At 35.7% G+C, this 21692-nt stretch overlaps 2 protein-coding genes across 2 annotated transcripts in view; both read right to left on the minus strand.

Annotated features, from left to right (window-relative positions):
* Positions 1-21692, minus strand: part of LOC136810057 (uncharacterized) — a 28088-nt gene that overhangs the window by 4497 nt on the left and 1899 nt on the right. The window lies entirely within an intron of this gene.
* LOC136810076 (craniofacial development protein 2-like) lies at positions 16237-16860 on the minus strand. Its single transcript, XM_067066643.1, has one exon. The coding sequence runs from the start codon at positions 16858-16860 to the stop codon at positions 16237-16239; it is 624 nt and encodes a 207-aa protein (XP_066922744.1).

Genomic DNA, 21692 nt, shown 5'->3' on the forward strand with positions numbered 1-21692 from the left:
CTCAGTAACACACACAAAACAGAGTAATAAATACCATATTTCTAGCAGCCTTACTGTCTACCGATATAATTGCAACTAACAAATATCGAATGTCCAGCCATTTCCAACGATTATATACAACTCTAACTTAGCAAACAAGCCAATTCCCTTCGTTCTCAATACAACTGAATGCTTTAGCTTATGAAAGAGATATTTACTTTGCTTTGTTATCGAAAAACTAAACGACTATACTATTGTTTTTGCCATGATAATGAGAGAGAGATTCATTTCTATTGTTCAAATATATAATTACGGCTGTTGTGTAAATAACCTATTTTCTAATCAACGAATGGATCTATTTAAATTAGAAAAGCTTATTGTGTTTAACGAACAATAATTGTTAGCTTTCTTTCTTAATATCAATCTAAAGGCAATGATGCAGTTGCTTGCGAAGTCTCTCTTTTTCTATAGATTTCCGTTCCATTCGACTTAGGGTAAAGGATAATCACAACAGAATCGCGAAGAGTCTATGGGAACCCTTATTTGGCTAGAAATGGCTACTGGGTAAGCAATAAACAAGGAATAATATATCTTAGTGACGCACAAAAGGTTTTATCACACCATTATTATATGCTGCATCAGTATGCTTTATTTTTCCGCATTCGTAAGGTTCCAAGATCAAATGCTCTCCAAATAACAAAAACCAAAAATACGACAAATTTAATATCAAACCTGAGAACATTTTAAGCAAATTGAGGCTCCAAAAAGTGTCAAAAAATAAAAGCAGCCAAGCCTGAACAGAAATTTACTGGTTTCTTTAAAAAATGGTATTACAACAGTCATCTGCAGTGAGAACTTAATAAAATGAGAAAGTCATTTGCTACCAATACACGATAAAACAGGGTCAAAAAAAGAAGGTATTAATTAGATTCTTTGAACAATAGGGGGCCTTTAATCTTACTTCTTTATGTAATTAAAAAAAGAGCGATTATAATTTCGGACAATTATCAAAAACAAAAGCAACCCTTTTATTTGTTGATTATAACCAGGCATCAAAGGTGGCGAGTATGTTTATAATGCCAGTGCGATTAAATCATGTCGATGATTAAGATTGGACAGGAAATGATCAAACGGAAGTCGATATAATAAGACCTCTTTCCATATCATAAACAATTTTTTTTCAAGTCACGGAGGCTTTTGTGTTGCTTCCATGATTTACCCCTTTTTTATAAGAGCCAGTAAAATTTTTCTGAGGCTTGGCTGTTCTTATCTTTTGAGCCTCAAATTGTTTTTATCCTGTTCTTATTTATAGGGTGTAATAGAAAAAACTTTCTTTTATGATTCCAAAAACAAAATTCAATTCTGTTATATTACTATTTGTGTAAACATTCATTCCAAAGCACATCAAAACAGCCTAACTGTAAACTGCTGTAAACAAAGTCATACTATTGAAACGATACTATTAAACTCTTTCTTTTTTTTCCATATAGGTCGATTACGAGACTTCTTTTTATAAGAACCAGTAAAATTTTTCTAAGACTCGGCTGTTCTTATTTTTTTGGCACTTTGAGCCTCAAATTGTTCTTAATCTGTTCTTATTTATAGGGTGTAATTGAGGTATTTTAGGCGTTAAACCCAATTCTGCTTGAAATTTTTATGTTAACGTTAACTGTCAATAAACAAAAAGTTTTTTTGCGAACGAAATCATCTAAAACACCTCTGTATCCAAACTTACTGTAAAAAAAGTCAGAATTTCTAACCCAAACCGGGAAATTGGAAATATTCTTTCCTATCCGAAACTCCTGACCAAACTATTGTGCAGTTACTGAGACAATAATTGCTCAATGTACAATGATAGATTTTTAAAACTAGGCACAATTTTAATTGAATTAAAATATCCATATTTGACATTTCGGAAGTCTGGTATTCTTTCCCTTGAAGGAGAATTTAGTATCTACATAACAGTTCTTATGTAAAGAGGAATTCTAGCTTATTCTTGTGTAAGAATTAGCAAATTTAAAAATAACTGTTCTTATTTTCAATGATTTTTGAGCTAAAATGTTTTAAGATTCTTCAAGTATGCAAACGTTCTATATTTCAATCGCTTATGACAAGTTTGCGACATTTCCAACATATCCTTAATTAGTTCTTAGGTTTGGTCAAAAGCTGAATTTGTTTTTGTCAAAATTTTCTTATAAATAAATTGCATGTTTATTCTTTGCTTTAATTGTAATAGCAGGATATGCCAAAAGGATTTGTGAGATCAATAGTATCGAGGAGGCGCATGACAAGTAGAGAGGATACTAGAATGCTTTATTCTCCGCAATTATCAGCTTACATCTTTTTATCGTTGAACAATAACTTAAAAATAGACCGCGATTAAAAGAAATGCTTTGTCTCGCTAATGTTTCCTTTTGTTTTCGCCTTACACATTTTTTCATTGCCCCAATCATCAGATTCGTTTTCAATCATCCAATCAATTAACCAATCGACCAATATTAAACGCGGAACTGGTAGCTATATAATTAACGACATTTGCCCAATATCTATTTCAAACAATGTATAATTCCATGCACCCCTGTCTCCTGGCATTTTCGTCACTTTCCTAACATCTACTTGATTGCACTTGTTGGTGAAAAGTTGTGATACCACAACAAAAGCTAGATCGTTGAAATTTAAATCATCCCTCTTAAAAAGCAATTCTCAAATGTACAGTTAGACCGGGTGTGGTTTGAATGTTTCCTTTAGCCTGTTTAACTATCCGTTTGTCTGTCTATCTTTCTCAATATTCAACTTCGGTGAAGCAATATTTTTAAAAACTTCCTAGATTCCTGGTTAACTACGACAATTTTGGAAAAACCATCAAACATATCAGACATAATCTTTTTTATACCTTTTGACACAATGCTATACTGAATGAAATATGATGAATTTTCTTTTTAAGAATGTAAGTAAAACCACGATTAATTTTTTTAATCTGTCCTAACTTACCAAATCAAAAGGGAAAGTATTTATTAAATGCATTGAAGACAAAAAATGTATAAAATGAAATGAGCAACTGGGTCATTTTTCGTTGGTTTTATTTAACTTAGGACGTTTGACCTTGGTACCCTTTAATCTATTTGTGAGATTTCGTGGTTTTCTTAACTGGGGGTGAAGCATTCTCGTGTATAAATATAATTAAAAAATAAAAGTTTTGATGCATACATTCTTTCAAACCTTTTCCAGCTAAACCACAAGTAGTTCAGTATTTGAGATAGAAAATATGGTTAATCATGAAATAATAGCAAGTTTTGACTTTGAGAACATGGCTTTTGAATTTACAGGGTCTTATCACTGGATCCTCGATATCTCAATTTGGCCGCATTGTTATTGACCTAAAGTGAACTGGTAAAACCTAGCCTTGAAGCAGAAATTCGATCTACAAAAACAACATTCGTACATTAAAATTTCACTACCAATACATTCCCCTTATCTTCGCATTAAATCTTCAAACTAAAAAAATTGTGGTGATGAAAAAAAGACTTGTTATTGCTGCACGCATTGTCTTGTTCAAAAGAAGTCATTCGTCCGTTTTTTTGACAAAAAGTGGAGCGTCCATTCTTTGAGACAAGTACACGTTTTTTAATTTGACGCTTTTTGTCAGTCTTACACAAAGTTTTGAAAACCGCTAAAAAGTGAACTTTCGCGTTCCGTTTTGACGGTCAATATTTGTTGAAGCTATTGTTAATCTTTTCATTAGAGGTTATGATCCTAAATAACATCAAAGAATAAAAATCCTCACAACACTGTTTAAGGAGTCCAATGTTTATTTATTTTCTTATAGAATGTTTCGAAGCGAATCAGAAAGTTAGTACTAATATCACCAAAACAAACTTTTAAGTCTACCATCAAATCAATCTCCAAAAGAGTCGAGTAGTCAAAATTTAGATGAATTCCCAAAATATACCAAGCTTAACAAATGAGCTCTTAAAATACATTTACGTAAAACAGAGAAGAAAATTGGAACAATGTTGGAAACGTAAACTTATCATAGACCAGATGGAACTCCTCCGGGGACTTCTCCTAACCTGGAGAATCGAATGAGACAGGGGTGTGTGAAAGCTTTCTGTCGTAGAAGCTACCTTCGCAAAAATTACATAGTCTAGACTAACTCCAATAAGAGAAAATTCATGCTTTCCATAACAAGAGGGTTTAATCCACATAGAGGGGGGGGGTCCAAAAACTTTAATTAAAATGTGCAGTCAAAGCCGTACCACAAAAGTAAAGGCGTGGTTAAAGAGAGAGATTTCTCAATCAGAGCTGCAATGTAAACAAACCAATACATTTTAGAAAGAAAAACAGACGTATTTTTGTTGACTTTTAATCAACAAAAAAATAAACAGGTATTTGTATACAACTTTTAATGATGCTTCTATTTTTGCAAATAATCATACAATATAGCCGCAAAATTGCATTACAAGGGTCCTTTAAATTCTCAGTCGGTTCCATGTGACTCTCATACTCTTCCTTCATAAGAACAAATAAAGTTTTCTTTGAAGTTCGGCTGTTCTTAATTAGTTCTTAGACAATCTCTTCTTGCTATCACCATTTAAGCCGAAATTAAGGATCATTCTTCAACTTTCAGACCAGCTAATTCCACTGAGAGTCTCTGGAGCGTTAATATGAGGACTAAGTGAAATACTGGTGTTTAATTTGAGGCGAGAGCGTTGTATCACTAAAAAACAGATCAGCGTCTTGCATGCAGCTAACACCTCAACATTTCGCGATGCAAGATACAGTACAGAGACATCGAGTAAACAATAGTACACAGTCATTTAGTTGGTCAATTCTCAATCAAGGCAAACGATTATATTATTATCATTTCTGGTACATAAACAGGTTTAAATCATACCTGACCAAAATTCAAGACATATCTTTTCGCTTACAAAAGCGTTACCTTACATCAATATGACCTAAATTTCCCTCTCCAGAAATCCAATCAAAGCAACAAAAATACACCAACGCATATCACATAACTGTCTTTCACAGCACCACACTATCGAACTCTTCTCACAAAATCCTATCTGCACACAGTAAACGATAAACGAAATGGAATCTTAGACACAGAGAAAGAACTATATCTGTCTTATTGTCAGTCACAGAGCTATGTGAAAGACAATCAAATCTATGACGTTAGTGTAATCGGATTGGCTGACTTAACTTAATGATGATAATTTATGTCACTTTCTTGTAATTTATTTTGCTTTTTTTTCTCATTTTCTCTCCACTCAGTTTACTCACGTACATCTAATTTCGATTACGATAAACTTGGTCCCAGTGTTTTCCTGTTGCTAGGGTACCCTTGATGGAGCAGTCCTTTTTTCTTAGAAAAATACCGAATCATATATGTAATCAACTTTTGTAAGACCATTCTTTGTTAATGAGAAATGACGATATAACAGATATTGTGCAAAAAGGGTAAAAACCATATGAAACAGTGGAGTCTCTATATCTCAAACACGCAAGGGGGACATAAATTTGTTCGACTTAAGGAAATCTCGAGTTATCGAGTAAGTCATTGTTAACTGAAGGAACGGGAAAACTTGTTCGAGTTAAGGAGACATTTGAGTTATAGAGGTTCCAGTTAAAGTGACTCTATTGTAGTACATTAAAATTACGAAAACTACATCTAAACCATACATACCTGTATCTCTTTTATAATCAATTTCTTGATGTCTCGTAACTCGAACAAGCAAGGGGGACATAAATTTATTCGAGTTAAGCAGACATTCGAGTTATATTAAAGGTTTGAGTCAAAAAGTCTCCATTGTATAGAGATTCGAGTTATAGAGAAGAAGGAAACGATGTACAAGTTTAATTATTTTGTGACACAAATATGCCAGAGCATGCGGCATATAGAAAAAATCAACATCAAATTTGACAAGACTTGACGTAAAGTAAACAAACATGAAACTCAAGAATGAGAAAAATACAATCATATACGTTTGAAAGGAGGGATTTGATGAAATGTTGTAAAATACATACCGCCCCCTGCTATATTGGTTTTTAGGCCAAAATAAGTATACCTTTTACGTTTTATTAGGGATAATTGTGGTGACTCAAGCTGTTAAAAGTAGGTGACAAGTTAGTTCATTAACATATTTCAGGCATTGCAGTGATTCATCTGTTCATCTGCAATACTACACCCCTGTCTCGTAGACCCCGGTGGAACTTTTGTCCCCAGTGGGGATATACATTCCTATTGAAATCAGGTTGGGGATAGAAATTCTATTGTTTCAAGGTTAAAAAATCCAAAGGGGGTGGTTTTGGAGTGCAATTTCCCGGTGGGGTTGAAATTCCAGGGTTTTCCCACCAGGGACGCCAAATTCTCCGGAGGGTCTGTGAGAAAGGGGTTTAATATTGCAGATGAACAGATGAATCACTATTAAGCCTGAAATATGTTAATTTAAATATAAATTTATCATGTCCATATCTTCTATGGAGAACAAAACGTTTATGAGCAAAATGAACAATATTTTTCAAAGGTCTTTTTTGTCGTAATTCTTCTGGATGGATCAGAATTTATTTAGAACTGCATCACCCATGACATTCTTATTACAGCATCACACCCGATAGGACTGCATAAGCATTGGAAAGTTGAACAAAAATTTGGCCAAGTAAGAAAAATTCCATCAACATTATACTACACTTGAACTTTCAATACTGCGACTAAATTTTAGGAGCTGTAGAAGTTTGAAATTCCAAACCACTAAAAAAACTCCAGCTTTTTAATCTCACACGGTCGACGGATTTCACTTCTCGCACTTTTCTATCGGAAAAATACCAGGACTCCAAGTAGTTGGAAAATGAGCTTCGGGAGTTAAGCAGTTTCCTAAGTAAACATAGGAATTTCCATACCTTAAAAAAACCCTTTCCAATCTTATGTAAAACGACCGTTCTCATCGCCAAAAACATTCTCACTCAACTGGTGAGTAGATCTCAAAACTTGATCGACGACTCCCCTGTCTCAATAACTAAAGTCTGTTCCAAAAATGGCAGTTCGCACATTTTGATACATTGCTCTTGAAGGAGAAAAAATGTAACTGCAAGTAATACCTCGTTGAAAGATAATCTTAAGCGGGTTAATTTAAGACTTCAAAATCTTTCAAAATCTCGAAAATGAAGATTTTTTCAAATCAATTAAAATTTTTCAATTTAAACTTTACTGAAACTTGGAAAGAGCAATGTATCAAAATGTGCGAACTGCCATTTTTGGAACAGACTTTAGTCATTGAGACAGGGGAGTCGTCGATCAAGTCTTGAGATCTACCCACCAATTTCTCTTATTCTAACCCCCTGACTGTCAGGCAATAGATGCATATAGATCGTTAAATCAAACATAAAAAGTCAAAAATTGTGTGAACCAAAAAATTGAAACATAAAAAGTTAAGACATTATCGTTAAATATTTTAGACATTACAACTTAATAAAAATCTGTTTTTTATCTCATAACATCATCCTGTATCATAGACTAGGTGTGACGCAAAGAATATTTAAATAAAATTTTCCTCGTGGTGTAAAATATCCGTAACCCTATAAGGACTAATCTTTTTCGGATTTGTAGCCCCAAGGGGAGGGGGAGGGTTTAGACACAAAAACTTTTACGATTTTCGCGAATTATAGCCTTTTTTGCGAAAGTAACTGCATTTCAAAATTCGTAGGTTATTCTCTTAAAAGTTGAAAATCTATAAAGCTTCCAAATCAAAATCAAAATTAGTAATTGTTTCATTTTTATGCCTTAAAATCGTCATTGAATTCATAGAATACCATATTTAATCAAATTCAAGGAGTATATTTACATCACTTTTAGGCCATTTTTTGGTGAAAATTTTCATTTTGATCATCGAATTCGCGAAAGTTTCTGTTCGCGAAAAATTCCCCTCGAATTCGCGAAATTAAATGTCGTAAATGTCGTAAATTTCGCCAGTTTTCGACCTCTGCTCGCGAAAATTTGTACGCCTAAAGTAGAATCTAAAAGCCTCGATTCATTTTGTATCTAAGAGAGCTATAATGGCCATGGAATATGGTACAGGTGAAAGGAACCTCCATAGAACAAATAAAATTGATTTACCTAATCAACAAATTCGATTAGTCACCATAAGAAAAGACCTGCAAAAGCTTTACAGAAAGTTGCAAATCAATAAACTAAGTAGTAAGTAGTCCAGTGGTCAAAAACATCATAAATCGACCAGTATAATAAAGAACTGAAAATCTAAGTTTCCCCACTTCATTTCTCACCTAGGGGTTTTAAAGGTACCTTTCTTATAATCCCAATACTTTTCCCGAGAGAGGGACATTTTTACTCAATTCTTTTTTTTTGAAAACAATTTGGTAGGGGATTTAGGGGGCTGAAATAAAAAGATACCAGAAGGTCTAGTCTAGCAAGCTAGACGACTAATTCAGACATAGTAGAAATAAAGGAAAAAGTAATGGAGGGAACAATTTTAGTTTATACAAACTAAATCCCGTAACAACAATCGTATTATCATATAACACCTATACTACTGTATTACACGCATTATAAACGACTTCCGTCTACAGAAGGTCCCAAAGAATACAAAATTTGAGAAATTTCGAATCGAGAAAAACTCACAAAAATCTCGAGGTAAGTAAGTCGATAGTGCAAATTTCTCAGAATTAATTGCAGTGTGATAAAATTATTTAAAAATTAATGGCCTGCCATGCGGCTTCTTTGGACCTTGAATTGTCAGGACATGTTAAAAGCTTTTTTTGGTAATATTTGCCATTGAACTCATGGCCTTGCAAATTGGGAAAGAAAATTAAATCGTGGTTGAGAGCTATATTTACATGTCCACCGTGTTTCATTCACAATCAGTTCTATTTTTATGAAAATGAATGTAATCAAGTGGGGGGCGCTTTCTATGCTGACAAGGCAGAATAAGCACACCCCTGTCTCACAGCCCCGGTGGACCTTTTTTCCTCAGTGGGGATAAAAATTCCTATTGAAATCCCAATGGGGATAGAAATTCTATTGTTCCCAGTGGGGATGGTTTTGGAGTACAATTTTTAAACATGGAATTTCGAATAGGGATGAAATCAAAGTCAATTTCTCAGTGAAATTTTAGGGTATTTCCCCACAGGGGACGAAATCTTTGCTTAATTTTCCAGTGGACAACGGGTCTGTGACACAGGGGTATATAAACGAAAGGACGCTTTTCAAATTTTATAATCACGCGGCTTGGGAGGGAATGAAAGTCGTTCTTTCTCTATTTAACTTTAACTAATACGTTCGTGAACTGAAATTCCAGATTTTTTAATATTTAAGGGCTAAATAAAATGGAGAAACTCTCAAGCAGCAAGATGGCTTGATCAATAATTTTTGCACAATATTTACCGACCATATTGCACGAGGGCGTGCAAATATAAAACTGAATTAATTTTTAATCTACTACTACTACATAATTAATAATTAGAAATAAAATATTGGACCCTAAAATAATTAGACTAGAAACACCATTTTTTATAGGAATTTTTTTTTAAAGTTCTTATTAATTCGATAGACCTTCAAGTGAGCAAGGCTGAAATTGAGGCAAAGTTAGCAAAAAAGAAATTTAGGGAGGTCTCCAAATATAGTGAAGTTATGTTTGGAGGATCCCTAGAAATATAATATTTCTAAATTTGCCTTAATTTCTTGATTATTTTTTGTTCTTAGAAAATTAAATAAAAGTAGCCATAAAACAAACACTTGAATCAATTATGAAAGCTCATTAAGAAAATATTGACAAATGGGTATTTGTGAAATTGTTTGCAAAATCTTTTTTCAAGTCGCTATGTAAACAATTAAACATGAAAAATGAAAAATTAGCGCATCATTAGATTAAATAAATAAATGATTTTTTTTTCGCAAATAATTCATTTTTTTTCAGAAAAATGAAGAAGGCCCTACTTTAGACCATGCTGCTTGTTGCCTGGCGATATTTTCTTTCAAAATCCCACACACGTTAGGATTTGCAATAGTTCGAAATTAAAGGCCATAATATCTTTATTAATATCTAATTGATCGGTTATTTAAAGCTTCAGACTCCTAAAATACAGGAGCAAATTGCGAAATTGCACATCGGGTTCTATACAAGGACTCTCCTGTCTTTTAAGTGACGAAAATCGGGATTTTAATTTCTTTTAGTAGGGGGCTGAAATTAGATATTGTCAAACTCGAACCCAATCCCTTAGTTCACTTTTTTATGATTCTAATAGCGCTCACAATTGTATCACGTCCATCACGATTGTACCTGTTCACCGGTTGTATTTAGGGAACTTGCTATACATACCTGTGTTCAAGAACTTCAATTCCAACGGGGATGACCCTGATGTCATCTAAATCCGAAATTCAATGTAAAAAATTGCACTCCAAAACAATCCCAACTGGATTTGGGTTCCCATTGGAATTTTGATAGAAATTTTTACCCCCGCTGTGGGAAAAGTTCCACCGGGGTTGTGATACAGGGGTGTTACTGTTACTGTTATCCCAATGGCGGATCTGCAGCCGCCCACGGTAAAGCTCTAAAGGGGCGGGCCAATATACCTTCGAGAGGAATGATAGTCGGCCTTTGATGTACCACATCCCTGCTCGGGTTCAACTACCCTTGCGCTTAAACGTGAGAATATTTCGGTTCGACCCGCCGATCCCCGAAAACGAGGGCTGAGGTCTAGGCCTCCCACTGAAAAATCCTTGACGCCTTCTTATAAAATTCCGTAATCTTAACTTTCCAGTCCAGCTGGCACACAACGTTCCTTCAACGTTCATCTAACGTTATATGGATGTTGTGAACGTTAGATAAACATCGAAACAACGTTGGCTGGGGTTTCGAAAGAAAATTTCTGCATTTGATCAGCCATCCCAGTTGGGTTTACATCGATCAAGGGAACATTTTTCATTTGAACCCCATGTACTCGGTTCAAGATTCTTCTTCTCGGACTTTCAAACGGAAAAAGACCAACACTCCAGCTAGTTAAAAAATTAGCTTTAAAAAGCCAGTTTCGGAGCTCATTATAAGGGGAAGTCCTCAAACCAACATTTTTCAATAAAAAATCATTTTTGTTTTGGTCTTTACAGACTACTAATTAAGTAAGTTGTTTACAAAGCCCTCAATAAGCATTAATTTTATGCAATTTGAACTCTAATTCGATTTTCCTTATTTACTCCTTTTTGTCTGTCTAGAAATATCTGACCGATCTTTATCTTATTATGCTTTATTGAGCAACAGGGACTTTCTATACGAGGTATACAAGCTACGAGTACCGTCACACTGAATACATAAATTCGGGATTAATACGTTTATATTCAGTGTTGTTTTTCCTGCTTTGACTTTTTTATTAAAAAAAAGAGAAAAATACTAATTCACAGTAGTTGATCTACCATCATTTCGGGCAGAATTCCACTTTCCGGACTAAGTTTCTGGGATGTTCCCACTGTTTTGTTTTTTTTCAGTATAGCCCAGGGGGGGGGGTCGATACTAAAATCTAGGACATCATGTTGTTCAGTGACGTATACCCAAAAAACTGGGGTACTAAAATACCAAAAAGGTGGTATCCCGACTAAAATTTAAGAAAATTTTGGAAAATTGGTTCTAAAATTAGTAATTTTCATAATTTTTTTTCTGAATTTTTCGTGATTTATTCAGAATTTGTAATCTTTCAAAAAAATTTAAAATTTTCTCATTTAAAGAAAAAATTTCCGAAGTTCAATTATTTTTGCATTCAGTCAAATATCTTTAATGTTTGCTCAGTTCATAAAGCATCATTGTTTAAAAGTATCAATTTTTAGAAAATGAATGTTCTGTTGCAAATATCAGCACTCTTGAGAAAAATGGTCCCGTGAAGACAAAATTGGGTGGTCTCTGTGTCAAAACTGTTTTTGTGTTTTTATAATTTTAGAACTTTTTCAGAGAGTGCGCTCTTTCAACTATAAAGTCCTAGAACCCTAACTAACTCTAATTCATTCTTCCCCGGCAACAATTGCGCATAAAGCGTTTGGTTTCGACATTCAGGCGGCTACTCTTGGGTACCTAATAGCCGGCCCCCTCGCTAATTAATTTTTCGAAAATTTTTGGGAAAATGTTTCTGAAAGTTCTCTCTTTTGTCCTAATTTTGCTGTATTAGCCTCCTTTTCAAAAATTTTTCACCCAGGACATTTTAATTTCAGCCCCTCCCCCACTTATTAAGTTTTGAGATTTTTTCCAAACCCCCCGCTTATTCAAACCTCCCCCCAGGCTATTAGGTACCTGAGAGTAGTCAGATTGGGATAATCTTGGATTCCGATTTTGATTTGAAGGTATGAAATTCGCTCAATCTTTTACCACACCTTTAAAGTTTCAGGTTTTTTCCTCGTAAAATCCATATAGCACTCTCTGTTATTTCTTCTTCTCGAAAAATTAAAAATTTTGATTTTTCGCTGCTAATGTAACACGAAAAACTCTTCACCCGAATTATAGATTTGAAGAAAGTAGGTTGGGACAGTCCTTACTACAGCATTTCACAATGGATGTACTTCAACAGAAATTTACATTGCGAAAACAAATGAAAACGGCATGCTTCCACCGGCATGGGATTGATCGTTCATTACAAAATCTTTAAATATCTTTTGGGGAATTTCATGAAACTGGGGTTAAAATTGATCCCCGAAAGCTAAAATCTGTTAGTCTTTGAATATCAATGATGTAGAAATTCAACATAGCAAAATAATACCTTAAACTTTATATAAGGTTATTCAAAAATGGAAAACTTCTGAAAATTTGTGTTTTATACGACAAAGCCAGGTAAAGACTCTGTTGAGACTTGGAAGAGGACCTTGTGAAGACTTCATATGCAAACAAAACTCACGAAGTCTTTAAGGAAGTAAATTATAAAGTAGTCTATTTCACTTTAAAAGGTTTTTTGGATTTGTGCAAATATTGATGTATTTCAACAAAGTCTACAGAGTTGATTTAAGGTTTAGGCCTGTGGGCCATTTACCGGTATCAAGCCTTGGGCTCTTCCAGAAAAAAAATTTTACATGGGGGGGGTGGAGGCTATAACAATATTCAGTGATTCACGGATCAAAGTGACTTTTGGTCCCCCAGACAACGGGTTTTACCCCCAGACAAACATCAGTTGACCCCCCGGATAACCAAAATTACCCCCAGATAGAGCAAATTTACCCCGGACAAGGCAAATTTTCGCTACCTCCCCGGACAATATATCCTCCACCGGTGTACGAACATTTTCTGGAAGAGCCCCTTATTCTATCGTTACGCCGTTATTAACTTTGTAACTTTAGAAGCCGTCCCCAAGAAATTCAACCTACTCTAAATTTTAAGTTTTAAATGTTCTTCCTTTTAGACTCTTGCTATCGACCTACAATTACAAATTTTTATATGAGAGTAAATGAGCAGATAGAGCAAAACAAAATCTACTAGCCTGGATGCGGGAATATGGATTGGTGGTTTTCATGGAATTATCCCTCCCCCAGGGCTACGTAAGAACTTAAGTGCTTTGGAATCATTTGAGAATACACTTACTTCATCATAGGCGGTTTTAGACCATGTCGAACTTATCAGAAGAAGAGATTTGTAATTGCAATTTTATTGTCAATTAACGAGTGTTGCTCTCCTTCGCATGTTTCCGACGTACTTACTCTATTGTCTTAAATCCACCAGTGTTCATGGTTAATGACATCATACGAAACACCACAACTATTTGGTTTCATATGTATTCCTCGTATTCAGTTTACTAAAGAGTTTTTAATTGTTGGGAGGTGATTAATCCCCCAAAAAACCTCCCCCTTTAATGATGTCAATACCACCTTATTCCAGGAAAAGGCCACGTAGCGTGCGGGAAAAAACATGAAACCAATTTACAAGTTAGAAAGATACTTTCCAAGAAAGAGCTATCAAAAGTCGAGGTTTGAATGTAGAAAATGGAATGCCTGAGCAAGAAGTTTAAGGCCCTTTCGACAATTTTTAAGTATTTTGTCGGGTAACAAAAAAACAATTAACAGTTCGAAGCGAACCTTAACCCAGACTTAATGTTCTGATATGACGTTATGCCAGTGAGATAGAGTCGAAGACTAGAAATGAATGAATCTCCTATAAATGATTTGAAGTTACAGTATTTTATTCATAAGTTTCGCGGTTCACGTTGTTCTCACACAATATCTTACATTGAAAATAATTTAGCCATCAGATTTATAAAAACGTGCCTCGTAAAAACAAAGAAAGCGCCAGATTCAATCCATTATCCTAAATGCAGCTTAAATTTTAAGGTTAACTTTGTTCTTGTCGGAAAAGGTTGAAGATTCATCCCTAGCCCTGGCTATATCTCACTGTGCTATAAGAAATAATAACTTCCAACTTCACTTTACACTGTGTGAAGGTGTATATGTCTATGTGTGTGTGATTTATGAGGTGAGTTGTATCCAAAGGAAGTCATTTGATTTGAGAAAAACAAATTATTTCAATTGATTGATCAGTCTATGTAAAATGAAAATAGAACTCACATCATTCACATCCTATTATGCTGACTTACTATTTACTTACTTACTGCACGATTTAAAGTCCGTGGTTCCCAGAATCTGGGGTTGGACGCCTTCCTCTAATGATTGAACACCAGGCTGCACGATCATTAGTCATGTCGACAGTTGCATTAGCAGATTTGAGGTCGTCTTTTATATTGTCCATCCATCGTTTTTTTGGTCTGCCCAAATATTTACCTTCCACGACATGGGAAAGGATTTTCTTTTGCCAACAATCTTCATCCATACGTTGGCCAAACCCGCGTAGCCTACCTTGGCGTAGCAAAATGTCAATTGAATCAACGCCAAGCCTACCCCTAAGAGCAGTCATAGAGATTCTTTCTGAAACGTTTCGAACAGATCCACCTGACCATAGCATTATCATTGCGAATAAGCCTGTTACAATCATCCACAGTTACAGCCCAAGTTGAGCTCGCATGCAACATGACACCTCTCACAGCCGATGAGAATACACGACCACGACACTTGATGGGAATACTTTTATTTGTTAAAATGGGAAGTAACTCCCTGAATTTCTTCCATGCTGATTTGATACGCGAAATAATGGCATCAAAACAGCCACCATTGTTACCAATCATATCACCAAGATAACAAAAAGTCTGAACAACTTCAAGATTAGAACCATCTATAGCAAAAATACTAGGTGGAGGTACAACAACAGGATTTAAACAGGCTGGACAAACATAATTCAAGTCTTCCTTCAGGCGACCTTTTATCCCGAAGCAACGTTTGTGTATATAGCATTGACACCTGCTACATAGAATAGAGTTGCTTCCTACACCCTTATAACAAACACCACAAGGCCATTTACTTAATTTTTGTCTTTCACTCTGGCCATTTTTACAATGCATAACCTTGAGTGTTAACACGAAGGCCTTTAGCTTCAATTCCTTGCTTCCAATGAGCAAGCTTTAACAAGAGTTCATCCTTTGTTTCTGCGATAATAACAAGATCATCAGCATACAGTAATTCCCATGGACAGCCAGTTCGAAATTCTCGGGACAGAGCCTCCATGACAATTATGAACAACAGAGGACTTAGGACTGAGCCTTGATGGACACCAACATTTGCGTTGAATTCTTCACTAAACTGACCATTGATCCTGACACACGATCTTGGACCAATATACATCGCTTGGACAGTTTGTACAATCCATTCAGGGACACCAAGGCTACGCATAGCCCAAGCTGACAGTACCATTTCCTGTGTAATTTCTAACGGGGGACCTATGAGGGGCTCTGCATGTGAGAGGACAAATTCGTCCCAATCAAACTCAGAATTCAAAAGTCCCTCATAATGCTGCTTCCAAACATCTAATTTCGACATATCATCATACATAATATTACCTTCTTTATTTTTTATACATTTCTCGCCAACAATGTCCTGATTTTCAGATTTTAACTTTCTGGCAAGCTGGAAAACATGATTCAGTTTATCCTTGTCATGAAGATTGCGAAATCTTTCATCAGAAGCATTTTTCTTAGTAATAAAAACCTCAGACTTCGCTCTACGTTTGGCAGCCAAGTAGGGCTCTTTCTGACCACCTTTTTTCCAACATTTCCAGAGTCGGCGCTTTTCTTTCACAACACGATCTACAGTCTCATTCCACCACCACGTTTCTTTACGCCTCTGTTGTGGTTTAGACCAACCACAGGTGGTATCAAATGACTCAAGAATAGAGGACTTCAATATTCTCCAAGACTCATCAATATCATTTGTAATGACAACATTTTGCAATTTAAGGTCAACACATTCACGAAAGGCTTCATAGAGAAAGCAGGATCTTTCAGTTTCCAAACACGTCTACGTCTTGGGAAGGTTCTATGGATCAACCTGCCTGCATTTAGCATGATGTCACCAATAATCAATTTGTGCTGGGGTGTACATTCTTCCCCATTTATAACAGTAACATTACGAACTAGTTTAAGATGGTTACGGGGGATAAGGATAAAATCGATTTGAGATACAGATGGACCAGATTGGTAAGTGATTAATTCTTGTTTGGAGAAGAAAGTGTTTGTGACAGATAGACCAGCAGCCAAACAGAAGTCTAGCAGCCTAAAACCGTCAGCATTTCTATCACCAAAACCATTTCTGCCATGAACATTGTCAACGCCAGCTGTGTCTTTGCCAACGTGACCATTGAGATCACCACATATTATCAAAAATTCCTCAGCTGGAATTATAGCCGTTTGAGCCAGGAGATCGTTATAGAATTTGTCTTTCTCAGGTTCAGGAAGACCTGTTTGAGGTGCATAGACACTGAAGAAACGAATGATGGATTTCTCTATCATGATGCGGATATACATGATTCTACTGTTTATACGTTCGACTGATATAACATTCTCGATAAGAGCTTCCTCAAGAAGGATAAAGCAAAATTTACAGAATAATATCTCACGCAACACAGAAGGAAGAAAAAGTTCTTTTACCTTTTGTATAAAAAATACTGCGTAAGCAAATGGTAGGGAGATACGTTAGACAATGTCCTTTAACATCAAATTTTATTTTTCGATTTTGACAAATGACCCCTAAGTCTGTAAAATTTAATTTTTGCCGAATGGTGGATTCATACAGTGCTCACTGATTGAAATTTATGACATTTTGACACGGGCTTGTCCTTGCATGGTTCAGTTTAGATCAACGTATTTGATAAAACAAAGTAGCGAGGTTGTATCTTTGCCCACTGTCTGACGTACACATCTTAAAGAACATAAAACACACATAGGCGTGTCTTTTTAAGCATCAGTCTCATTTCAAGTCGATTTCAACAAAAAGAACGCAGGGAATAAAAATAGGCTGACAAGACAATAAAAGCAGGTCAAAGATCAAAGATATAATAAAGACACAAAGAAGTCAAATTTTGAGGTAAAGACGTAATAAAAATGGGTACGTTTGTTTGGATTTCACCATACCTTTCGCAAAAATTGTTTTAAGCCAGACATTTCTGTGCATCAGTTCCTCCTGAATTTAAAACCAGGAGTACCCCAGTTTTTACGGCTTAGATGAAAACATATCACAAATACGTTTTTGGATATTTGAACCTTATTTGAGGTGTATTTATAAACAAGCAATTTCATAGCAATCAATGGAATTCTTTAAGGGTGTAAAATATGAGATTCATGATAGTTCCAATTTACTTATAAACCACTCATGCTCTTGCTTACTCCTCCCGACGATTAATAATCCCTTATATATTGAAGATGGGTTCTAAATCAGTATTTTCATCAAATGCGTGCATATGAGTAAATTAGGGGAAAAAATTCAAAAATGACCAAAATAATCAGTTGTAAAACTTTACGCATTTGGAGTATCTTTATTTGAAAGGAACCACTCAAAAAAGTAACAACATGTCAATTTCAAATGCAATTTTCTCGGCATTAGCTGAAGCAAATTAGATCATGTTTCGGTTTGCTGGAAAGCTCTTTTCAAGATCTGCCAGTTTTTTGAATAAGGCCCTCAGCATGATCCTCAAGTAAAAACACCGGTAACCAAAAGAATCGTTCATAAATGAAGGAAATTTAGCCGGGTAGTACTGAAAGAGGTAAATTTTGCAATTTTTAACGGCATTTTCCTCTTTTTAAACGTAATTTACAGATTACTTACAAAAATCTGAAAACATCTGAAAATACTGAACCTCCTGATTCCTGCATTGCTAAGTTATCTAAGTAAGGATAATTGGCAATGGGTCCTTTAACAGTACACCAATCACCAAAATCGTCTATTCTTTTTTACCAGAAAGCATTCATGATCGTATAATCAATACTTAGGATGTAAATGCGTGGATGTTGATGTAAATAATGTCATATAATCAAAACTTGGAGTGTCTTTGATTTAACAGAAATTGTGACCTACCGTGACACTCATAAGCTTCGACCTCGCGTGAACATCGCTTTCTCAGTGTCGTTCGAGTGTCATGATATACGCCATGGCTTGGCAGCTTGCATCTGTCAAGTCGCAGTGTCTGTCAGCGCCGTAATTCCTTCTCCTTCGTGGATAGGGCCCATCCCGAATGCATTCGGAGGGTTCATATCTATCTATCTTTGATAACGGACGATTGTGTTTGAGTGCTTATGACGGACATTGTACTAAACTTGCTGTTAATTCGTGACTTCCTTTTGGCTTGGAAAGCTTCCAATGTGTTCTTGTGGCTTTTGAAAAGCATGATGTAAACCTTGTACGCATAAATCAATGAAAAATGTAAAAAATTCATTGTGAGTAGAGAAGCCCACATTATGACGTCGCGTGTCTTCGCGCTTTTTTGTGTGAAGTAGATGGCGGATAAAGCTCCCAGTAGAAGTACTGTTGTGAAGGATGAATAGATAACATGTGTTGTTTCTTTGAAATGTGAGGGTAGATGACGCGCACGAACTGCTTGAATCCCATTGGCTAAAACTAACACTAAAACGTAAAAAACTTGTATGATAATCTGGTTATTGTTGGAGCAAGTCATTTGACGGATATAGTGTTCTTTGATGTAAATATCTTTGACTGATATTTGACTGATGTAGAACAACAGTATCATTATAGCCGTGTTCACAAGCAAAGCGATTCCGGTTATAATCCATTCAAGCAGACCCATAGCCATTCGTTGTCGATTAGTATGTACTAGTTTTGAACTGAAAATAATATGCAGCTTCTGTGTCTTGGCTAAATTGACAGAAACAGTGGCTGTAAAACACAGGCCCACGATTATCGGTCTTGATATACATTTCCAGCGTGTAGGCTCTCCCAAAAAGAGGACTTGAGGTACTGTTGCGAGCAAAAAATGTGACATGAGTTGGACTAGAGTCATGGGTCTGTTGGCTGCCTTAACCATTGGTGTTTCACGAAGTCTGATGAAAATAATGAAAGTCAAAACAATGAGAAAGGCTGTAATAGACGATAAACAGGATACAGAAAGCATAATCGCATTATCGATTTTCAAATACTCTTTAGTGTACGGATCAAAGCATTTAGTCCGAAGCTCGTCCGTGATGTTAGGATATCTACATTGTTTACAATTCGAATTCCCTACCACGTCTTTATACATTTTGTCTAAACACACTCGGCAGTGATATCCATAACTGTTCTGCCAATCTTTCTCATGATATAAACCATGCCTTAACTCTGTGCCCTTTCCACACGTTGGTATAGTTAAATTACACCATAGCTGGTTATTCTGGATGACACGCGACGGGTTATGTTTATATGAATTTTTCCAGTCGTCCCCAGACTTATCTTTGAAATAATTCATCCGTTTCCAGGCTTTTATCATATTCTCCATGATGATATCATCGCTTGATACTTTTTTAGCGATCATCTGTCGCACAGATAATGGAATATTTAACCAATCCGATTGCGTAATAGAATCACCCGATTTGTAACCCGGTATTAAGAGTCGTAACAGTCGTTGATATTGTTCTTCGATATTTCTGATGACATCTAAGATAGCGACATTCCCAATTATAATTTGTTCTTCCATCTGTAAGAAGTATTTAAAGAAATTTTGTAGAGCATGACCTCCGGGAATATTTTGAAACCTGGTATATTTCTCTTCCGAAGTGTTGTACCCAGAGCTCATATTGGTATACCTCCTGGTGAAAGAGGAAAGAAAATAATTGTTCTCTTGCCATTCAAAGCCTTTGAATACTGAAAAGTTACCAACAGTTTCATACGATTTCCAGAAACCGTACAGAAAAAAGAATTTCATTCTCGGGTCTTTTAAAACTTTGTCAAGAGTTTGATTAGCTTTTGTTTGGTTCCGGTAATCAAGTAGAATTTCTTTATAGCATCTAAAATGATCGTGTTTATCCAAACCAACGAAATAACAGAATGCCGAGTTTCGTCTTTCCTTGGTCTTACAATCTTGCTCGATTATCTTCTCATCTTCGGCATACTCCTTAACGTAAATAACACCAGCATATGTCAAACCTAGCTCTGTTGTTACACGGTGGTTAATCTCTCCTTGATTTTCAACAAGAAAACTGGATTCATGGCTATAAATATTGGAGTATTTTTCTGTCAATTGTGAAGGGAACATTTGCTCGAACGTCACAGCTACAAGTAGTATTCGTTCGCTGATCAACAAATAGCTGATAAAACGCGTCAATTCGTAAGATACGTACGTAAAGATTATACTATTCTCTTCTGGTTCAAATACTGTTTTAGGACTTTGGTTCCAACAATACCCCGTCAAATCTGAAACGTTTCGCTCCATAAACGATAGTATCAATTCATTCACCAGCTCTTTAGAATCACCAACATCAATGATGCAAGCTCTATCCAATAAAGAAGGATCTTGAGCAAGACTTAAACCGTTTTCTCTAGCATCATCACAAAGATATTGATTTTCCGGTGTGCAATGCGACATTGATAGCAAACCAACCATTGATTTGTATTTTTCCAGACCAGAGCATGTTTCTAATTGCATCAATAATAATGAACATGTCAAGAGTAGGAAAGTTAATCCCGAGTGGAACATATATTTGACATCCAACATTGTGACGAATTTTTGTATTGATTCCACCTGAAGAGTAATTTTTTGATGCTGTGAAAATTAATTTCGGTTGATATTATGAAATATTTTATTGAAAAAAAACAACAATCTGAGAATGTCTCGTAGTTAATATAATGGCACCAATGGACAAATAGTTATTATCTGTTTAAACAGTGAAATCCAAATGCAAATACTACCTTACGAATTACGCTCATACCTCAAAAATGAAAAAAAATTATTACTATTTATAGAAACCAACTAAAAGAGTCTCTAGATGCCCCAGAGACACCCCTGGAACATTCCTGCCCAATAGTCAGCCTAAAAACCATCGTGATTCTCGAAATATAAATTGGTTGGAACCCAAAACAGTTGAAAACCTTGTTCGCCAGCAAGGTGGGGGTAAGTGCCCCCCCCCCGCATTAGCGAGTTTATGTATTTGCACGTTTGAGGACGGTAAAGTGACTGAAGAGATTTGGAATAACCCGCAGTTTTGACCAACAAAATCGAGGACGGTAAAAATACTGATTTACCGCCGTCCTCAGCTGGTCAGGATCTAAACCTTACCGTCTCCGTCGCAGAAAAACACACATACATAAACTCGGTATTGCCTGGACTTCAACGTTCCATTATTTCGGAGACATGAAAGTAGGTTTAGAATCTTGA

The sequence above is a fragment of the Clytia hemisphaerica genome, unplaced genomic scaffold (assembly GCF_902728285.1).
Source record: "Clytia hemisphaerica strain Z4C2 unplaced genomic scaffold, Clytia hemisphaerica genome assembly, whole genome shotgun sequence".
NCBI classification, from domain to species: domain Eukaryota; kingdom Metazoa; phylum Cnidaria; class Hydrozoa; order Leptothecata; family Clytiidae; genus Clytia; species Clytia hemisphaerica.

Bases quoted from the DNA above. Each gene is read 5' to 3' on its own strand.
- LOC136810076 (XM_067066643.1), bottom strand. From the start codon at position 16,860: ATGTATATCCGCATCATGATAGAGAAATCCATCATTCGTTTCTTCAGT.